Here is a 22,846-nt window from a genome sequence, read left to right on the forward strand (position 1 = left end):
TATGATTTTTTATCACAGTGTTATTGGGACTAAGTGCCTTGGAGACGCCTCACCATAAAAACAAGTAAAAAGGTATTAAGTTTGGCCGGGTCGAAGTTTGGATACCCACCACCTCGGGTATATATGTAAACGCCCATTTTGTCACAATCCGGTGAAAATTGGATAACTTATGCACCCAAGTTCGGCACGGACATTGAGTGGTCTAAAAAAAATATAAGTCACTATTGAATAATGTATTTAAAATTTCAACAAAATCGGGTTATAAATAAAGCTTTTATGAGCTTTAGACCCTTTAACTGGAGATCGGTCTATATAGCAGCTATATTTAAATATAGTCCGATTTTTACAATATTTGTGTCGAATGGCGGGTGGCCTGAAACTACACACCGTTTCAAATTTCACGGAAATCGGGCAATAAATAAAGCTTTTATGGGCTTCAGACCCTTTATCAGGAGATAGGTATATATGGCAGCTATATCTAAATATAGTCCGATCTGTACCATATTTAGATCGGATGGCAGGAAGCTTAAAATAAGCCTATGTTGCAAATTTCAACGAAATCGGTTAAAAAATAAAGCTTTTATGGGCTTCAGACCCTTAATCGGAAGATCGGTATAAATGGCAGCTATATCTAAATATAGTCCGATATGGACCATATTTGGGTCCAAAGTTAGAAGGCGTAAAACTACTTACTATTTCAAATTTCAGCGAAATTGGGTAATAAATAAAGCTTTTATGGGCCTCAGACCCTTTATCGGCAGGTCGGTATATATGGCAGCTATATATCAATATAGTCCGATATGGACCATATTTGGGTCCTATGTTAGGAGGCGTAAAACTGCTTTCTGTTTCAAATTTCAGCGACATCGGTTAAACAACAAAGCTTTTATGGGCTTTAGACCCTTTATTGGCAGATCGGTCTATATGACAGCTATATCTAAATATAGTCCGATCTGAACCATATTTGGGTCCTATATTAGGAGGCGTTAAACTACTTACTGTTTCAAAATTCGGCGAAATCGGTTAAACAACAAAGCTTTTATGGGCTTTAGACCCTTTATCTGGCTTTAGACCCTTTATCAGTTTATTATGTTCTATCTTTCGTCTGCTTGATTCTGTTGAGTGTCTAGACCCAGGAACTCTGCGACTAAGATGGGGTGCGTCCACAGGTACCTGGATCTGAGTCGAGTGGGTCTGGCCGGGCAGTTAAACAGGTGACATGTATCGTGCGATCCCCGGTTACAATCGGGACATACATCTTGCACGTCGGCATCAATCCTAGCTCTGTGAGGCGGCTGCATCTGCCGGAACGTAATTGAGCCAGAACTACTCTGGTTTGCCGGGGGAGGTCGATTTCTTCGGGTGCAATGGGTGGCAGTCGTTCTCCAAGAACAACATTCACCCGGTAGCCAATTACCGAATCTGCTACCGTGTTTGCATGAATGTTGTTTAGACCCGCTTGATATGCCGCTTGATCTAGAGGTTCTCTCTTGTAGCGCTGAACCTCATGATCTAGATCATGTAGATCTACCTTTAGGCTTCTGGGCGTTGGATATCTATCCACAAGATGATGATTTGGATGGTTTCCGCGAAAACAGCCCAAAAGGTATTGCTTAGACAGCATGCAGTTATGTCTTCGCCCTGGTAGGATCTTTTTCTCCTGATGGAGGTGGTCCACATGAGAACTGATGAGACAGCTCGTCGCAGTTCGGAGGGCGGCATTCTGACAGATCTGAATATTATTCCACTGTGTGTCACAAAGTTGACGAGACCACACTGGCGCTGCATAACTTACCACAGACCGGCCAATTGCTTTGTACGTGGTCAACAAGGTTTCTTTGTCTGCTGCCAAGTGACTTGAGTACCTTGTTTCTACTTTTGACTTTTGTCGCAGATTGCTGTGGCATGTGGGGAGAATGTGTAAGAGTTGTCAAATGTGACGCCAAGTATTTTGGGACACTTGATGGTCGGAATCATTTTTCCATCGTTCTTTTTGATGTACGCTGGTTAAGTTCTAAAACGGGCCAAATGGGACCATAATTGGATATACCTGCTTTATAGACCGATTTTACGATAAAGGGTCTAATGCCCATAAAAACTTAATTTTTTACCCAATTTTTAAACAGTGAGTATTTATAGGCCTCACGGTATCTGACCCAAATATGGTTCAGATCGGACTATATTTAGATATAGCTGCCATATAGACCGATCTGCCGATAAAGGGTCGGAAGCCCCTAAAAGCTTTATTTTTTAACCGATTTCACTGAAATTTTAAGAAGTGAGTTATTTTAGGCCTCCTAGCATAGGACTCAAATATGGTTCAGATCGGACTATATTTAGATATAGCTGCCATATAGACCGATCTGCCGATAAAGGGTCTGAAGCCCATAAAAGCATTATTTTTTATCCAATTTCACTGAAATTTCAAACAGTGAGTAGTTTTAGGCCTCCCGGTATCTGACCCAAATATGATTCAGATTGGACTATATTTAGATATAGCTGCCATATAGACCGATTTTCCGATAAAGGGTCTAATGCCCATAAAAACTTCATTTTTCACCGGATTTTGCTGAACTTTTAAACAGTGAGTAGTTTTAGGTATCTGACCCAAATACGGTTCAGATCGTACTATATTTAGATATAGCTTCCTTATAGACCGATATGCCGATAAAGGGTCTGAAGCCCCTAAAAGCTTTATTTTTTAACCGATTTCACTGAAATTTGAAACAGTGAGTAGTTTTAGGCCACCCTCCATCCGACCCAAATATGGTAAAAGTCGGACTGTATTTCGATATAGCTGTCATTTAGACCGATATGTCGGTTAAGGGTCTGAAGCTCATAAAAGCTTTATTTATTTCCCGATTTTGTTGTGATTTGAAAATCAAAATTCAACAGTGAATTATATTTTTAAGGCCACTCCGTGCCGAATTTCGGTGCATAAGTTATCCAATTTTCAACGGATTGTGACGAAAGGGGGTTTACATATATACCTGAGGTGGTGGGTATCCAAAGTTCGGCCCGGCCGAACTTAATGCCTTTTTACTTGTTAATATTTAAATTTATCATAAGATAGGTTTGTTTTAAAAAATAATATAAATAAAAAACATTTGCTTGGGATATAGCAAAATTTGTACAGTAGTCATACAACTCCCCTAAATGCTCTGAGATTTAACATAAAAAAAAATTTTTATATATTTTTTTCATATATAATTATTAGGTATTTTAAAATTGGTTAGTAGTAGAATTATGAAAAAATGTAAGCAAACAATTAAAAAGCTAATTTATGCAGAAAAATGTTTTACTCTTGTAGGTGTTCACTTTGGTTTCGTACAAGAAACTGTTTCGATAGGTAATGACAGCTATGGAGAATAACTTTTCATATTTCATAGAGAACCAATTGAAAAAAGAAAAATCTAAAAATCTATATTTATAGTACAAATTTTAAAAAAGTGATAGTTATAGATTCATCAAGGATATCATTCACTTGCTACAAGGTGGAGAATCGCATATATTTTATACATTTGAAATTTCCCATAAATTCTTTCTATTAAAGACTTCTTGTAGTTGAAGGGAAAATTTGGTTTTTTTTTCTAATTTTTTACTTTGTCTACATTTCATGTTTCATGTATACGGTTGTCCTACGAGATGTGTGTAAATGTGTGTGATTGCGTATATTTTGAAACATTTTTAAATGCAAGGACATTTCTATGGCCAAAGCCAGGAAAAAAGAAAAAAAAAAACAAAAAGGATCAAATTGAATCAAAGGACATAAAACAAGAATAGCACTTTGTACATAGACGTTAAGAAAATTAAATTAAGCTTTTGAAGGACAAAAAAGAGTAACAGGAAGAAAACCAACAACAAAAAAGAGTTACGCAAAAAGACGCAACAATGTCTCCCAAATGAATGTCTGGACTTAAAAGGATGAAACTGATGTCAGTTGTCCATCGAGATGACAACATGTGTATTCGCTCTTAAATTTGTCATGGCAGGACAACACAGAAAAAAGAAGAAATGTCAAGACCAGCACATGGTTTTGTTATTCTGAAGTGTAACGGAATTCTGAATTAGATTCCATACTGGGACTATGGAATTCAACTTATGAAGACCAGTACTTGAATTTGTCATGCTGTAGTGTTACGGGATTCTGAATTAGATTTCTTGCTTGGACCATAGAATTTAACACATGAAGGCAATGATATTCTGTCTGTAATTTTCCTATTTAACCAAATAATGGATAACAAAGGGAGTGTTGGAATTTAATGAAAAAAAACCTTTCAGAAAGAAAAAATAATAAAAAGTAAACGCGTGCTAAGTTCAGCCGGGCCGAATCTTATATACCCTTCACCATGGATCGCATTCGTCGAGTTCTTTTCCCGGCATCTCTTCTTAGGCAAAAAAAGGACAAACGATAAGATTTGCTCTGCTATTAGAGCGATATCAAAATATGGTCCAGTTCGGACCACAATTAAATTATATGTTGGAGACCTGTGTTAAATGTCAGCCAATTTGAATAAGAATTGCGCTCTTTGGGGGCTCAAGAAGTAAAATAGAGAGATCGATTTATATGGGAGCTATATCAGGCTATAGACGGATACAGACCATAATAAACAAGTATGTTAATGGTCATGAGAGGATCCGTTATACAACATTTCAGGCAAATCGAATAATAATTGCGCCCTCTAGTGGCTCAAGAAGTCAAGAACCCAGATCGGTTAATATGGCAGATATGTCAGGTTATAGACCGATTGAAACCGTACTTGGCGCAATTGTTGGATATCATAACAAAATACGTTGTGCAAAATTTCATTCCAATCGGATAAGAATTGCGCCCTCTAGAGGTTCAAGAAGTCAAGACCCAAGATTGGTTTATATGGCAGCTATAGCAGGTTATGCACCGATTTGAACCATACTTGACGCAGTTGTTGGATATTATAACAGAACACGTCGTGCAAAATACAATTAAAATCGGATGAGAATTGCGACCTCTAGTGGCTCAAGAAGTCAAGATTTAAGATCGGTTTATATGGCAGCTATATCAGGTTATTAACCGATTTGAACCATACTTGGCACAGTTGCTAGATATCATAACAGAGTACTTCGTGCAAAATTTCATTCCAATCGGATAAGAATTGCGCCCTTTAGATGCTCAAGAAATCAAGACCCAAGATCGGTTTAAATGGTAGCTATATCAGGTTATGGATCGATCTGAACCTTACTTAGCACAGTTTTTGGAAGTCTTAGCGGAACACGTTGTGCAAAATTTCATTCCAATCGGATAAGAATTGAGCCCTCCAGAAGCTCAAGAAGTCAAGTCCCCAGATCGGTTTATATGGCAGCTATATCAGGTTATGGACCGATTTGAGCCATACTTGGCACACTTGTACGATCTAGCCATGTCCGTCCGTCTGCCTGTCGAAAGAACGGTAACTTTCGAAGGAGTAAAGCTAGCTGCTTGAAATTTTGCACAAATACTTTTTATAAGTGTAGGTCGGTTGGGATTGTGAATGGACCAAATCGGTCTATGTTTTGATATAGCTGCCATACAAACCGATCTTGGGTCTTGACTTCTTGAGCCCCTAGAGGGCGCAATTCTTATCTGATTGGAATGAAATTTTGCACGTGGTATTTTGGTATCACTTCCAACAACTGTGCTAAATATGGTTCAAATCAGTCCATGTTTTGTTTTAGCTGCCATATAAACCGATCTTGGGTCTTGACTTCTTGAGCCTCTAGAGGACGCAATTCTCGTCCGATTTGAGTGAAATTTCGCACGTAGTGTTTTCGTATCACGTTCAACAACTGTGTTAAGTATGATTCAAATCGGTTCATAATCTGGTAAAGCTGCCATATAAACCGATCTTGGATCTTGACTTCTTGGGCCAATAGAGCGCTTAATTCTTATCCGATTTGGCTGAAATTCTACATGAGGTGTTTTGTTATGATTTCCAATAACTGTGCTCAGTATGGCGCAAATCGGTGCATATGGCGCAAATCGGTGCATGCCATATAAACCGATCGGGGATCTTGACTTCTTGAGCCTCTAGAGGGCGCAATTCTCATCTGATTTGGCTGAAATTTTGTGCAACGGCTTCTCTCATGACCTTCAACATACGTGTCTAATATGGTGTGAATCGATCAATAGCTTGATACTGCTCTCGTATAAACCGATCTCCCGATTTTGCTTCTTGAGCCCCTACAAGGCGCAATTCTTATCCGAATCAACTGAAATATTACACAATGACTTCTACCATGTTCAGCATTCATTTATGGTCCGAATCAGACTATAGCTTGATATAGCTCCAATAACATAACAGTTCTTATTTAATATTCTTTGTTTGCCTAAAAAGCGGTACCGCGCATAGAACTCCATAAATGCGATCCATGGTGGAGGGTATATAAGATTCGGCTCGGCCGAACTTAGCACGCTCTTACTTCTTGGTGTCTTATGAATTTCAAACCGTCGATTGAAACTGTCCCGATTTCCCAAGGCAAAACTGATTTTAATATGACATAAAAAAAACAAAGCAAACATACAAACTAAAGAAATCACTACAAAATGCCCTTGCATTTGGGTTAGATTACAATGACTAAGTGTAGTACTAAATGCTTATATAAATATTATCTCATTTAATGGATTCAAAATACTTATAGATCGATTATTGTTCACTAATGGCCAAAACAGAACATTATGAGTTGATAGTAAAAGTGTAAGGAAATAAAACAATAGCTGTAGTAGTAGCAGTAGTGGTAATAGTGGTGATGGTGTTTGAGGTGTTATGAGTATTAAGTAAAGTTAGCCGTAGGGAAAAAGTAGCGTCTTTTATAAAATGTGAATTAAGTGACAAAGAGAAGGAGAGAGAGAGAGAGAAAGAGCGCGCCAAAGAGTTTAACAAGAAAAGGTGTTTTTTCATGTGTATGTGTGTGTGTGGGTGATAAAAGTCACTTATGTGTCATGACAATTCGTAGGCGGTGAATTGTTTTAGTGGCAGTAGTAAGTAGTAGTAGTGGTGGTAGTAGTTTTAGTATTCTTCATATGTAGCGTGTCTCAATGTGTGTTAAAGTGTGAGCTAGTGTTTGTGTGTGTGTGTGTTAGTTGTACGTAGTAACACATCTTTAAGACTTGGACTCACCGATGGCCGCAAGCGCACACAGTGCTTTCCGAAAGCTGAAAATGGTCCCCATTTGTCTACAGGTGAATTACTCACATGTGTTGCTTCCGTATTGGAAGTATCCTGAGTACGATAGATGCCAATGGGTATTTCGCAGGTGGTCGAACAAAGTTTTTGATATAAACGGCCATAGGTGCGTATCCACATGTCCTCTTTGGTAATGCGCATCTAAAATGAGAAATGGAGGAAAAAAACAAAATAAAAAATAGAAAAAATCTTCACAAATAAAAACCAGAATTCAGCTAGACTGCATTCTTTGTTTATAAGTTTTCCTATAGAAAACCCAATTCAGATGGGCTAAATTGAAGTCTTGCTATAGAAAACCCAATTCAGATGGTCTAAATTGAAGTCTTGCTATAGAAAACCCAATTCAGCGGGGCTGAATTGAAGTTTTCCTACTGAAAACCCAATTCAGCAGGGCTGAATTGAAGTTTTCCTACCGAAAACCCAATTCAGCTGGGTTGAATTGAAGTTTTCCTATAGAAAACCCAATTCAGCTGGGCTGAATTGAAGTTTTCCTATAGAAAACCCAATTCAGCTGGGCTGAATTGAAGTTTTCCTATAGAAAACCCCATTCAGCTGGTCTGAATTGAAGTTTTCCTATAGAAAACCCCATTCAGCTGGGCTGAATTGAAGTTTTCTTATAGAAAACCCCATTCAGCTGGGCTGAATTGAAGTTTTCCTATAGAAAACCCCATTCAGCTGGGCTGAATTGAAGTTTTCCTATAGAAAACCCCATTCAGCTGGGCTGAATTGAAGTTTTCCTATAGAAAACCCAATTCAGCTGGGCTGAATTGAAGTTTTCCTATAGAAAACCCAATTCAGCTGGGCTGAATTGAAGTTTTCCTATAGAAAACCCAATTCAGCTGGGCTGAATTGAAGTTTTCCTATAGAAAACCCCATTCAGCTGGGCTGAATTGAAGTTTTCTTATAGAAAACCCCATTCAGCTGGGCTGAATTGAAGTTTTCCTATAGAAAACCCCATTCAGCTGGGCTGAATTGAAGTTTTCCTATAGAAAACCCAATTCAGCTGGGCTGAATTGAAGTTTTCCTATAGAAACCCCCATTCAGCTGGGCTGAATTGAAGTTTTCCTATAGAAACCCCCATTCAGCTGGGCTGAATTGAAGTTTTCCTATAGAAAACCCCATTCAGCTGGGCTGAATTGAAGTTTTCCTATAGAAAACCCAATTCAGCTGGGCTGAATTGAAGTTTTCCTATAGAAAACCCAATTCAGCTGGGCTGAATTGAAGTTTTCCTATAGAAAACCCTAGCTGAATTGAATTTCAGTTTTCTTATAAAAAAAACCTTAATTGGTAGCTGAATTGAAGTTTTTCTTCATGAAAACGTTATTCAGACAGTAAAATTTGTCTCTTTCTTTTGTCTGTCCACTTACGCTTACTTTTTCTGTCACCTCTTTCTCCTTTACTTACCGAAGTCAAGAAAGGGCTGAATTGAAGTTTTCCTATAGAAAACCCTAGCTGAATTGAATTTCAGTTTTCTTATAAAAAAAACCTTAATTGGTAGCTGAATTGAAGTTTTTCTTCATGAAAACGTTATTCAGACAGTAAAATTTGTCTCTTTCTTTTGTCTGTCCACTTACGCTTACTTTTTCTGTCACCTCTTTCTCCTTTACTTACCGAAGTCAAGAAACCACTACCCGGCGCTTGATCAATGCCCAGCAATAGTCTCACAAATGTTATAACATAATCCTTGACAAAGGCCTGATAGAGTAGAGTATCCAACATGGAGGCACTGAAGACGGCACCGGCCGCAAATGGCAAGCGGAACATGTATGATATGTGAGAGCCACGTTCCTTTTCTCGCTGCAAGGAGGAAGAAGATAACACAGATATAAAAATATATAAAACTTAAAGGTTACATCCTTTCATAAGCCTTACCTTTTCCATTTTACTTAAATGCAAAGCATATTTGTCATGAGCTCGAAATTGCATGAAACGCATGTTAGAGCTCTGCGACAACTCAGTTATGCTTTTTATGCTGGGAAAGAATCTATGGGGGTTGAGAAGGAAAAAGAGAAGAAACAAAACAAATTTCGAATTTTGGAAAAATAATTAGCCAATTTTCTTAAGTGTGATGTTTGTTTAAAAGTTTTACTTGAACATTGTCTGAACGGCCACAATTGTATTACAATCTGATAGAGAGTCTTCTTCGGCTGAATTCGATAGCTCCTTATTCACCACCACCACACTCTCGGCCAGAGTAATGCCAGCTCTAAGCAGGTCATCTAAGCAATCGATGGAACCCAACATCCAATAAACCTTTAAACAAAAATCAAACAACAACAACAATATCAAAATGTCCATTATCACTGTTTCTAAAGAAATGATGAAATTTAACTAAAACGCAAAGCGCCTAAAAGTATGCTAAACATTTGGCATGGCTACATCAGCTACTCCCTCTTACCAATGGAAAATATGATAAAGCATCCAAAAATGCCACATCCGGTCTTCGTTCCAACAGCAAAATTATGGGATTCAAAGAGGTCTTTGAGCGGAAATGGGCCCGCAGAGGTATGATGAAATTATAAATTCCATTCGAGGCATAATCGGCAGCCAAAATGATGGTCTTATTCTGCCATTGATACTCCTTGGCATTGCGATAGCTGCAATGTTCGCAAACCTATGTCGCCGAAGATGACAACAACACAAAAGAAATACGGAAATATGGGAGACATAAAAAAAAACCAAATATGAATACAAAATAATGGCACATCTTCATCATTCCTAAGAGGGCTTTGATGGTGGGGGAGGACGGGCCATACGCGCAACACCTACCTGTGCCAACTGCAGACAACACAAAGGCTTCTTTTCCTTGAGCAAATAACAGAGCGTAGGACTAACACCAATAAACGGTGATACCGGCGGAAATCCTTTAACGATGCTATAAAAAATGAACAACAATAAACAAAAGAGACAGAGAGAGAGAGAGATGGAGAGAGAGAAAGAGAGGTGTATAAGTAAATCTTTTGATTGTATCAATGTGAAGTTCAACATTGTCGTCATGGCAACATATTTTTTAATGGGTATTTTTATAAACTTTTTCCCCTTTTTCTTTTCAACGTAACAAAAGGTAACGACTGTAACCGTAACTCTTTAAGGAAACACATACATATAAACAATTGGCGCATACGAATTTAAATCAAAGCCAGAACAAATTTTTATACAAATACTTTAAACTGTAGGCAATTTTGGCTTTAAATTTTTACTAGAAATAAAAATAATTCTAAATTATGGCAAATATTAATGAAAAAAGAAGCAAATATGAAGCCAAAAACCAAAACGGGATATATAATTGTTGTTCCGTCCACAGGTCATTCTGTTCGTAACACCCCGAAATATCGATTTGCATTACATTCCAAGTCTAATATAGTAACCGTTGACCAGAGCGGATGTGTTTTCATTTCGTTCACCAAAATGTCTGTGGGCTGCAAATGGACTCCAAGGACCCAACAACTGCGGTGGTGGCATCGGACCGTAGCATGCTGTCCGCCCCTCCTATAGGTGTGGGTGCCTTGCCACCTGTAGTCGAGAGTAATGCTTCAAGCGTACAACCTGTTGTCAGACTAACAAATGAGGAAGAGACGGATAAACCAGAGGGATGCGCACTTCGTCCCCAGGCTTTAAGTAAAGTTGGTGTTTCCAATTCACATACAGACAGCGAAAGTATCAATGAAACTGTCATCGCAGCCAAATCGAGAGATGAGGACAGCGGGATGACGGTAGGAGTCTGCGAGGGCTTTGTTAATCTCACAAGAAGACCGAGAAAGCAATCCGGGGCACGACGAAGGAGAATGAGGAACATGCACCGACAGCGCAATTGGGCGAAAGTGCAGGATGCTGGATAGAATGGAACTGACATTCCAAACACTTCTACGGAAGCTGGAAAGAGAATTAGGTCTACCGAAGAGCAAGTTCCACCCATACAGATGATGAGGTGCGAATATAGATGGCACATCTTTACGTGGCGCTTTGTGTCAGCAGAATGTATTGATACCGTCAGAAAGCTCGTCAGAAGTATTCGCACACCCTGGGGCGCACCATGTCGAACTGGTGAGGAAGATGGATATCCCTTAGCTCACAAAGGCAACGGTCTTCATCAAGAGATGGGGCAGCAAATTCGTGATGGAGCGTAAGATGAGATAGGGAAAGATCAGACAGTGCAGTGGCAGGAGACTCAATACCGCCTAACGAACAGGGGACCGACGACTCAAGACTTTTTTATGATAAGTTATGCGACACCAAAGGCCTACTACACCAAAGCCTTATGTCCTTGATAAAGATATCATGATAAAGAGAAAATGCTGTTTGCATTTGTTTCCCTATATCAAGGGAAAGTTGGTGGAGACAGCCATGCACGAGGTTGTGCATAGAATGGAAGAATCCTTCGATGTCAAGAAGTATACATTGGCGGTATATGTGTCGATTGGCGGACGATGTGTCGACCGGAACAATTCTTACAACAGTACCGGCTGGACCGGGTCCTTAGAGACTGGATTAACTATATGCTAACTAACAGGTGGATAAATTGTGGGTTCCATGAAAAGTGGCACAAGGCAGGTCACAGGGCAGCATTTTATCGTCACTCCTATGTGTGACTACCATAAATAACCTGTTACGGAAGCTGACTGAAGATGTATTTGAACCCGTCTGCTAGACAGATAATGTTGTAATACTTCAAAGTGTAAGGATCCGAACCAGCTATGCAGATGGGCCGAAAGGGTCTTGCAGATGGTGTACTTCTGTTTTAGACCTAGCGATCTCAATGTTAACCCAGAGAAGACTGAAATCTGCCTGTTCAGACGAGGAAGACGAAGGTGGGCCAATTTGAAGCACCACGTTTACTCAATGGAACGATTTCGATATCTGACAAGGTCAAATACTTAGGAGTAATCTTAGACAGGAAAGTGAATTGAAAGTGTTACATTCCGGAGCGTACCGAGAAAGCTCACAGATGTTGGGTACTATGTGTTAGGGGTCGTAGATTCGAAATGGTGCCTGTATGCGAGCATAGTCCACTGGCTCTGCAGGAGCGTGATTAGACCAATACTTACTTACGCCTCAGTAGTTTGGTGGACTGCGATGGAGAAAAAGTGCAACGTAAGGATAATAAAACAGGTTCAGAGAATATGTTGTCTTCGCATAGGCGGAGGAGAAATAACGATAGAGGCAGAACGCATAAAGCTATCCGCTTAAAATTTTGTACAGATACTTCCTATTGATGTATGTCATTGGGGATTGCAAGTGGGACTTATCCGTTTAGATTTGGATATAGATCCCATATAAACCGATCTTCTTGAGCCCCTAGTAGCCACTTTTTTTTCGATTTGGCTAAAATTTTGCAGATAGCATTCTTTTATGACTTCCAACAACTGTGTCAAGCTCGGTGGAAATCGGTGTATAACCTAAAATAGCTCCCATATAAGCCGATCTCCCGATTTGACTTCTTGAACCCCCTGGCAGACACAATTTTCGTCCGATTTGGCTAAAATTTTACATTTTTCGGTATTCTGCTATGACTTCCAACAACTTTGCCAAGTGCGGTCCGAATCAGTTTATAACCTGATAAAGCTCCCATATAAACCGGTCTCTCGTTTATCATTGTTCGTAGAATTTAGATTTGAATCTAAAATTTTTAACACTTTGCGTTTTCCTGCATAATATAAAGAAACAAATTTGGAAAATTTTGTTTTTATACCCACCACCATAGGATGGGGGTATATAAAACTAGTCATTCCGTTTGTAACACCTCGAAATTTGATGTGAGACCCCATAAAGTATATATATTCTGGATCGTCTCGACATTCTGATTCGATCTAGCCATGTCCGTCCGTCCATCCGTCCGTCCATTCGTCCGTCCATCCGTCCGTCCATCCGTCCGTCCATCCGTCCGTCCATCCGTCCGTCCATCCGTCCGTCCGTCCATCCGTCCGTCCGTCCGTCCATCCGTCCGTCCATCCGCCCGTCCATCTGTTGAAATCACGATAGCGGTCGAACGCGTAAAGCTAGCCACATGACATTTTACACAGATACTTATAATTGATAAAGGTCGTTGGAGACTGCAAATGTGCCATATCGGTTCCATATAAACCGATCTCCCGATTTGATTTATTAAGCCCCTGGAAGCAAATTTCGTTCGACTTGTATGAAATTTTGCAAAAAGTGTTCTCTGATGACATCCAACAATTATGTCAAGTATGGCCCAAATCGGTCTATTACCTGATATAGCTCCCATATAAACCGATCTCCCGACATGACTTGACCCGTTACAAGCCGCAATTTTTGTCCGATTTGTTTGAAATTTCGATTGGTTGAAATTTCTGTGACGACTTCCAATAGCTGTGCCAAGTACGGTCCAAATCAGTCAATAACCAGATATAGCTCCCATATAAACCGGTTTCTCGGTTATCCTTGCTCGGTTTCTAGAAGCTTTAATTTTGTTAATTTGACAGAAGTTTGGTATGTAGAATAAAATTAAGTTTGCATACATTTTTAGCAGAATTCATGGTAGTGGGTTCCAAAGATTCGGCCCGGTTGAACTTAGCACGCTTTTACATGTTTTATACCCTCCACCATAGGATGGGGGGTTTACTAATTTCGCCATTCCGTTTGTAACAAGCAATAAAGTATATATATTCTTGATCGTCGTGACATTTTATGTCGATCTAGCCATGTCCGTCCGTATGTCCGTCCGTCCGTCTGTCGAAAGCACGCTAACTTTCGAAAGAGTAAAGCTAGCCGCTTGAAATTTTACACAAATACTTCTTAAAAGTGTAGATCGGTTGGGATTGTAAATGGGCCATATCGGTCCAAGTTTTGATATAGCTGCCATATTAACCGATCTTGGGTCTTGAATTCTTGAGCTTCTAGAGGGCTCAATTCTTATTCGATTGGAATGAAATTTTACACAACGTGTTTTGTTATGATTTCCAACAATTGCGCTAAGTATGGTTCAAAACGGTCAATAACCTGATATAGCTGCCATATTAACCGATCTTGGGTCTTGACTTCTTGAGCCTCTAGAGGGCGCAATTCTAATCAGGTTGGAATGAAATTTTGCACGAAGGAGTAAAGCTAGCCGCTTAAAATTTTGCACAAATACTTCTTATAAGTGTAGGTCTGTTGGGATTGTAAATGGGCCATAGCGGTCCATGTTTTGATATAGCTGCCATATAAACCGATCTTGGGTTTTGACTTCTTGAGCCTCCAGAGGGCGCAATTCTTATCCGATTGGAATGCACAACGTGTTTTGTTATGATATCCAACAACTGTGCCAAGTATGGCTTAAATCGGTCCTTAACCTGATATAGCTGCCATATAAACCGATTTTGGGGTCTTGACTTCTTGAGCCTCTAGAGGGCTCAATTCTTATCCGATTTAAATGAAATTTTGCACAACGTGTTTCGCTATGACTTCCAATAACTGTGCTAAGTATGGTTTAAATCGGTCCATAACCTGAATAGCTGCCATATTAACCGATTTTGGGTCTTGACTTCTTGAGCCTCTAGAGGGCGCAATTCTCATCCGATTGAATTGAAATTTTGCACAACGTGTTTTGTTATTACATCCAACAACTGTGCTAAGTATGGATCAAATCGGTAAATAACCTGATATAACTGCTATATAAACTGATCTTGGGTCTTGACTTCTTGAGCCTCTAGAGGGCGCAATTCAAATCCGATTGGAATGAAATTTTACACAACGTGTTTTGTTATGATTTCCAACAACTGCGCTAAGTATGGTTCAAAAGGTCAATAACCTGATATTGCTGCCATATAAACCGATCTTGGGTCTTGAGTTTTTGAGCCTCTAGAGGGCGCAATTCTTATCCGATTGAAATGAAATTTTGCACAACGTGTTTTGTTATGATATCCAACAACTGTGCCAAGTATGGTTCAAAACGGTCAATAACCTAATATAACTGCCATATTAACCGATCTGGGTCTTGACTTCTTGAACCTCTAGAGGGCGCAATTCTAATCCGATTGGAATGAAATATTACACAACGTGTTTTGTTATGAATTCCAACAAATGCGCTTAGTATGTTTCAAATCGGTCAATAACCTGATATAGCTGTCATATAAACCGATCTTGGGTCTTGACTTCTTGAACCTCTAGAGGGCGCAATTCTAATCCGATTGGAATGAAATTTTGCAAAAAGTATTTTGTTATGATATCGAACTGTGTCAAATAACGTTCAAATCGGTATATAACCTGATATAGTTGTCATATAAACCGATCTGGGATCTTGACTTCTTGAGCCTCTAGAGGTCGCAATTATTATCCGATTTGCCTGAAATTTTGTAAAACGGATCCTCTTATGACCATCAACATACGTGTTTATTATGGTCAGAATCGGTCTATTGCCTGATACAGCTCCCATATAAATCAAGCTCTCTATTTTACTTCTTGAGCCCCTAAAGGGTGCAATTCTTATCCGAATTGGCTGACATTTTACACAGGTCTCCAACATATAATTTAACATATAAACAGGACCATATATTGCTCTAATAGCAGAGAAAATCTTTTCTTTTATCCTTTTTTGCTAAGAAGAGATGCCGGGAAAAGGACTCGACAAATGCGATCCAATTCGGAGGGTATAGATTCAACCCGGCCGAACTTAGCACGCTTTCATTTGTTTTTTTTTTTTTTTAATTTTGGTATTATATTACTTTTTCTTAAACACTTTAGAAAACTTGGATTTTTATCAAAAATGTTGGGAAATTTAAATTTTTATGGCATATTTGAAAAAAATTTCAATTATTACCAAAAATTGTGGAACATTTTTTTTAAATTTTGTAATTTTAATAAGGGAAATTTTTAAGTCTGAAAATATTGTAATTTAACAGCAAAGGGCTTATGATACCCTAGTATTGGAAAACAAAAGTTAAAAGTGTTATATAGATTAGAAATGTATAATAAATTATGTATAAAAGCTTTAAAAATATTATAATAAAAATTTTCTTAAAATTAATTTTTTCTTCTTTTTTGTTTGGGTTTACTTAGTTTTTAATCCACCTAGTGTTGCGTGTTAGTAGCATTATATAAAATAGGTTTACGTAAATCATGGGTGTACCGTTTCATATTTTCGTTAAAAACTCAAAAGTAATTTTTATCAACATAAAAAAAAAATATAAATCCAAAATTGCCAATCAAAATATCTATTGCTATAATAAATTTAAATACCTTAAATATTAAGAAACATTTACGTTGAGAAACAAAAATGTAATAAAGCTAATTACTCTAGCAGAGAGTTAATGCGAGAGTGAGAGAGCATGAAAGAGAGAGAGCTGGAGAGGAAGAAGGAAGCCGTCAAAAGCAAAGCCAAGAAAATCATACCTAGATGTGGTGTGGTGTGTTTTGGGTGGGGTATCTATGTGGGGGATGCACAACAACGTTTTATTCGCAGTACTTCATGTCCGTTTAAGAAATTCGTGGTAGTGGGAGTGTAAGAGTGGATTGTTGTTGTTGTGGTTGTTTTTTATTTGTTGAAATATCACAAGAAGATCAAATTAAAGTTTAACGAATAAGGATTGATGGGGTAAAACATATGTAGGTGTAGTATTTTTATGTAGAAAAAAAAAATGGAAACTAGGAAGAAGAAAACACAGCAACAAGAAACAAAAGATTTAAACAAACATGGAATTGGCACAAAAACAAATACAAGGCATAGGAATGAGTCAACGATCGAACGAACGATAACGAACGAATGAAATAACGAAGAAACGAGCTAGCGTAAGAGCTTAAGGCGGGCGTTCGGGCCAACGAATGAACGAACGAACAAACAAACGCATGATACTCTCATACTTGTTGATTGATTATTGTTGTTTTTGTTATTGTTATTGTTAGTAGTAGTAGTAGTAATTGGTTTTCAGATTTTTGTTGAATGGGTGGGTGGGTGGTTGGGTGGGTTGGCTTTGGTGCCTTTATGATGAATTGTTAGTTGCGATGCTTATGTATTTCTCCTGTTGTTGTTGTTACTACGAGTTGTTGTATGGAGTATGCAGTTGTGGTAAAGCAAAGGCATTTTTTCTATGTGGTATTACAGTTTTGTATTGAATTTGTGCTACAAAGCACAATACGACTGTACGCTACATGAGGGTGGGGGTGACTTGGAAAAATTTTATGGATGGTCGATGGTAGGTATGTACATATATGTGTATATGGGGCATTGCATAACTCGGTGACAATATTTATAGACCTATTTTTTAAGTAGAAGCTACTTTTTTAAATTTGAAAAATTTATTTACATAAGAATTTATTAAAAAAAGCACACAGCATCAAAATAAAAATACAAATTTGACTTCGAATATCTTATTAATGAGATTTTGTTGCAAGTCCTGCAGTGACTTGCAACTACTTTTGCATTACTTTTATTTGTAGAAGGGCCTGAAAGGCTTGCGGTTATGGCACAACTCTTTGAAGAGAAGGTTAACAAGTTCGAAGGCCTTAAACCTGGTGTCATCACTAATGATAGTTTGGTTTAAGTGATAGTGGCACTTCTTTATAGGCTCACTACACAATTTTTTGTCTCTTGTGATATAACGCTAGCGGCCGGCCAAAGACTTTAGTAGAAATAGTCGTGATTGGTCCCTATATCCATTTGGCGGGTTTTGGGCGACCCAACAATAGAAACCATGTTTTGTTTTTGGTGACTGTGAGAGTGCAAACAAATTTCGAATAAATCACATTACTAACAGCCGAGATCTGGTGTTTTTGAAAATTTGTGCAATGAAAAGTGCATTTAAGGAGAGGGATGGCACCTCAGATATTTCAAATCAAAAATGGATATCAAATTCGTGTTCTGCTCTCAAATCTCTTTAATTAGAGTCTTATATTGCCATGGTTGGTATATATGAACCGTTTGGAGGGTGTTTTGGGGCTGGGGCGGCCACCGGCATTTTGCCCTGACAATAGATATCCAATTCGTTCTCTACTGCCAAATACCATTGATTTGAGCTTTATATTGCTATAGTCGGAAATTAAGTTCAGTTTAGGGGGTGACTAAGGACGTACCCCCCAAAACTTGGCTCCAAAAATGGATATCAAATTCGTTTTCTACTCTCATATAGCTTTCATTTGAGTCACATATTGTAATAATGCGTCAACTAACCTATTTTTTAGTAGGAAAAGAGCCACGTAGACTTGAACGCAAATTTAAATTTCATTTTCGTAATCTACTCCCAAATACCTTTCAATTGAGGCCCATATAGCCATGGTCGGTTGATATGCCCATTTGGGGGTATTTGGTGGTGGGGTGACCTCCCTATGCAAATTGCAAATTTCACATATCAATTTCACATATCAAGTTTAAGCTCAATGATGAGGGGCCTCCTTTTTATAGCCGAGTCCGAACGGCGTGCAACACCACTTTGGAGAGAAGTTTCACATGGCAAAGTACCTCACAAAAGTTGCCAGCATTAGGAGGGGAAAACAACCGCTGAAAATTTTTTCTGATGGTCTTGCCAAAATTCCAACCCAGCCGTTCAGCGTCATAGGCGGACATGCTTACCTCTGCGCTATTGTGGCCTCCATTCCTCGGACCTAATTTTGTATGCCTTTTTTTAATGTACTGCCGAATACTTTTTATTTGAGTCTCTTATTGACATGAACGTCGAATATATCTGTTAAGTCTCCATTAACTTTCATTTGATACCCACAGTGTGCCTATCAGTCCACTTTTGGTTTTGGGTGGCGTTTTTGGGGTAAGGGGGATGGTTCGCCCCGATCCGGTGTAAAAAAATTATATAGCCTATGTTTCCTTCCAGACAAACCTTCAAAATATATGTAAATTTTAAGAAAATCGGTAAAGTCGTTTTTGATTCTACGGAACAAACAAACAAACCGAGTCCCATATAGTCAAGATGGGTCATATGCCCTTTTGGGGCGTTTTGGGGGTGGGGTGACCTCCTATATTTTGATTTGATTTTGTATTCGTAATCTACTCCCGAATACCTTTCATTTGAGCTCCATATTGACATGAACCTCCAATATGTCTTTTTGGGGAGTTTTGAGGTTAGGGCGGCCCGACGGATACTTAGACTAAAATTTTAATACCTTATTTGTATACTACTTTCCAATATCTTTCACTTGATACCCATATTGTCCCGATCGGTCCACTTTTATTTTGGGGTGGTGTTTTTGGCATAAGGGGGAGGGTCCACCCCCTTCCGATATCAAAACAAGTAAAAAGGCCTTAAGTTCGGCAGGGCTGAACTTTGAATACCCACCACCTCGGCTATATATGTAAACCACCTTTCGTCATAGTTCGATGAAAAATGCATAATTTATGCCCCCATAGCAGCTATATCGAAATATGGTCCGATTTGGACCAAATTCGACACGGATATTGAGTGGTCAAGCTAATGTTAAATTTTGTAGATCAAAATATTGGTATTTTTGGCAGCCATATCCAAATATAGACCGATCTGAACCATATACAACACATGACGAAAAGCCTAACATAAGTCACTGTGTCAAATTTCAGCGAAATCGGATTATAAAGGGGCCTAACACAACTCACTGTGCCACATTTCGGCGACATCGGACAATAAATGCGCCTTTTATGGGTCCAAACCCTTAAATCGAGAGATCGGTCTATATGGCAGCTATATCCAAGACTGGACCGGTCTGAGCCAAATTGAAGAAGAATGTTGAAGGGCCTAATACAACTCACTGTCCCAAATTTCAGTAAAATCGGACAATAAATGCGCCTTTTATGGCCCAAGACCTTGAATCGAGGGATCGGTCTATGTGGCAGCTCTATCCATATCTGGACCAATCAGGGCCATACTACGTAAAGATATCGAGGGGCCTAACACAACTCATTGTCCTAAATTTCGGCGACATCGGACAATAAATGTGCTTTGAAGGACCCAAGACCTTAAATCGAGAGATAGGTCTATGTGGCAGCTATATCCATATCTGGACCAATCAGGGCCATATTGCAGAAAGATGTCGAGGGGCCTAACACAACTCACTGTTCCACATTTCGGCGACATCGGACAATAAATACGCCTTTTATGGACCCAAGACCTTAAATCGAGAGAACGATCTATATGGCAGCTATATCCAAATCAGGACCAATCTGGGCCAGATTGAAAAAGGATCTTCAAGGGCTTAACACAACTTACAGTCTCAAATTTCGGCGACATCGTACAATAAATGCGCTTTTATGGACCTAAGACCTTAAATCAAGAGATTGGTCTATATGGCAGCTATATCGAAATTTGGACCGATGTGGGCCATATTAAAGAGGGATGTCGACCTCACTGTCCCAAATTTCAGCAAAATCGGATAATAATGTGGCTTTTATGGGCCTAAGACTCTAAATCGGTGGATCGGTCTATATGGGAGCTTTACCAAGATATAGTGCGATATAGCCCATCTTCGAACTTAACCTGGTTATGGACAAAAAAAAAAAAAAAGAATCTGTGCAAAGTTTCAGCTCAATATCTTATGATTTGTATCAACAATTTTTAAAAAGTGTGATTTTTATATAAACTTAAAAAAATTTTCCTACTAAAAGGTTTTTTAAGTTTTAATAAAAATCACACTTCTCAAAGATTTTTGGTAGATATCAAAATTTTTTAAATTTTTTTAAGGCGATGCATTTTTTTATTTGTTTAATTTAGTTATCTACGATTCCTTCCTTCGAAATGCCTTTAGATTTTTTTCCATTATTTGCCTACTTTAATCCATTTTTGTTTTATTGAGGCACTGCCTCACCACTATGTAATGCCCCCTTAATGTGTGTAATATGTGATTGAATGCAAAAGTTTCTGTATATATGCTTGGGTGTGATGTGTGTGTGTGTGTGTGTTTGAGTGTATGAATGTGTGTTTGTGACAGTGTATTTTAGCAACCATTTGAGAGCGCCCAACTGAACTGAAGCATAACACAATCGACAATCGAAACAACTTTTACGTAAACAATGTAGACATTTGAAACATATCCAAGCATTTCACCACAATCCCCTCACATCCCAAACAACACACAGGTAGGTATGAGTGCAACGGAAAAAGGATAAAAGGTATCGATTGTCATCGACATGGCTGGCTAAAGCATTGATTGATAGACAGCGAGAGACGTGCGTGTTTGCCCGTATGCCTGTCCACCAAATGGCTGGTCAGCTGCAAAATCGAAATGAAAGACCTTTAAACTTTTGCCGCAGCTTAAACACTCTTGGATTGTGGTGGAATGTCGCTTTGCCTCTTTGAGTGTGAGATTGGCTATGGGTTTGTGTGCGTGAGTGTGTGTGTCTTAAAGGTGGGTGGGTGGTTGGTTGTTTGTTTGCCAGAGCCACGGCCACACTCAACAGCTGTACAACACATCATTTGTTGTTGTTGTAGTTGTGAAATTTACGTAAAAGCTGTCGATGACTTACCGTAAATAGTCGACCGCCCAAATGGGACGCGCCGCTTTGGCTGAGCCAGAGCTGCTGGAGCTTGCCGCAGCCGCTGCTGCCACTGCCGTTGTGGGTTGCGTATTTGTGGTGGTGAATGTTGCTATGGTGGCTGTCGAGGCGGGTGCAATGCTTGTGGTCGAGCAACAGCAGCACGAAGAGCAACAGCAATTGTCATTGAAAGCCTGTTGCTGCTGCTGCAGATGTTGGCGCATGCGAGTGATTCTGCTGCGGGCACAGTCACTGTCGCAACTGTAGCTCTTTTTCATTTTCTGATAATGGCGCCCGAAGGAATGCTGCTGGCCCGTCTGGGTGACATTGTGATTGCTGGCGCTGCCACTGCCGCCACTGGCCGCGTTGCAGCAGCAGCCGCCACCACCGCCACGTAGATTTGAATCTTCCGATGAGCTCATTATAAGTGAATAGGTACGTGATTGTGGGAAATGGCCACCCAAGCAACTGCATTTATGCGTTTTAATTTTGTTTTTGTATTCGTTTTGGTTTTGTTTTTTTTTCATTATTTTGATGGGGCCAAGCATTTTCAATTTTTGTGCGTTGTTTATTTTCGTTACGTTTCGTTACATTTCGTGTAGAAGAAGGAGTCGGTAGTAGTGGGAGAAATGGAGTTTGGTGTGTTTGTGTATAAAGAAAGGAACATCAAACATTTAGAGAAATATAGAGAGAGAGAGAGAGAGAAACACGGGAGTGGACATTAAGGTCTTCATTGAGGTTTACAACACAACACAAACAAAGGTTTAAACTCAATTGGAAATCAACTAAAAGAAATAAAGAAAAAAAAAAATGTTGTATTAAATGTGGACATTTTCTCATTTACTCCGACCCTGTGATTCTTTGTTTGATAGCTGGGCAATGCAATGTATCCTCAACAGAAGTCTATTTATTTCTGGCAAGATAATCAATTGCTTGATTTATGGTATTGCTGGCATTTTTGTGTTCATCATTTCCCCCTGCTCTAAATGTGTTGATACCCTGCTGAACAGATGAAAAATGTTTCTGCTCCAATTATTGAATTGGTTGAATGGCATAGGTAAAGTATTTGTGGAGATTGAAGCCAATGATTGATGGCAACGATTGCAAGAAGGTGACATAAACAAATTGTAATGCATGTCAGAGTAAATATTCTGATACTTAAAAACTTTATGTAAAACAGTCATTGTGATGGAGAAGAATTGGCTATGAAAAGGTTTTTGATTCTATTCACCTAAAAATGGCCAGAAGCGAATCAGTTATG

General features: G+C 39.0%; 1 protein-coding gene across 4 annotated transcripts in view; it reads right to left on the bottom strand.

The window, feature by feature from the left end:
• The window catches only part of LOC106086502 (potassium channel subfamily T member 1), a 692,064-nt gene that overhangs the window by 28,740 nt on the left and 640,478 nt on the right, over window positions 1–22,846 (bottom strand). Inside the window, exons 17-23 of one of the 4 annotated variants that reach the window (XM_059370100.1) lie at window positions 16,530–16,601; window positions 9,969–10,074; window positions 9,598–9,813; window positions 9,289–9,452; window positions 9,072–9,183; window positions 8,811–8,996; window positions 7,209–7,340 (exon numbers count right to left, since the gene is read on the bottom strand). In XM_059370100.1, the coding sequence (XP_059226083.1) occupies window positions 7,209–7,340; window positions 8,811–8,996; window positions 9,072–9,183; window positions 9,289–9,452; window positions 9,598–9,813; window positions 9,969–10,074; window positions 16,530–16,601 (988 nt within the window). Of the gene's footprint in view, window positions 1–7,133; window positions 7,341–8,810; window positions 8,997–9,071; window positions 9,184–9,288; window positions 9,453–9,597; window positions 9,814–9,968; window positions 10,075–16,529; window positions 16,602–22,846 lie in introns of all 4 variants that reach the window. The other 3 variants (XM_059370098.1, XM_059370099.1, XM_059370101.1) reach the window with 3 other exon arrangements.

Source organism: Stomoxys calcitrans, chromosome 5, assembly GCF_963082655.1.
Source record: "Stomoxys calcitrans chromosome 5, idStoCalc2.1, whole genome shotgun sequence".
Taxonomy (NCBI): domain Eukaryota; kingdom Metazoa; phylum Arthropoda; class Insecta; order Diptera; family Muscidae; genus Stomoxys; species Stomoxys calcitrans.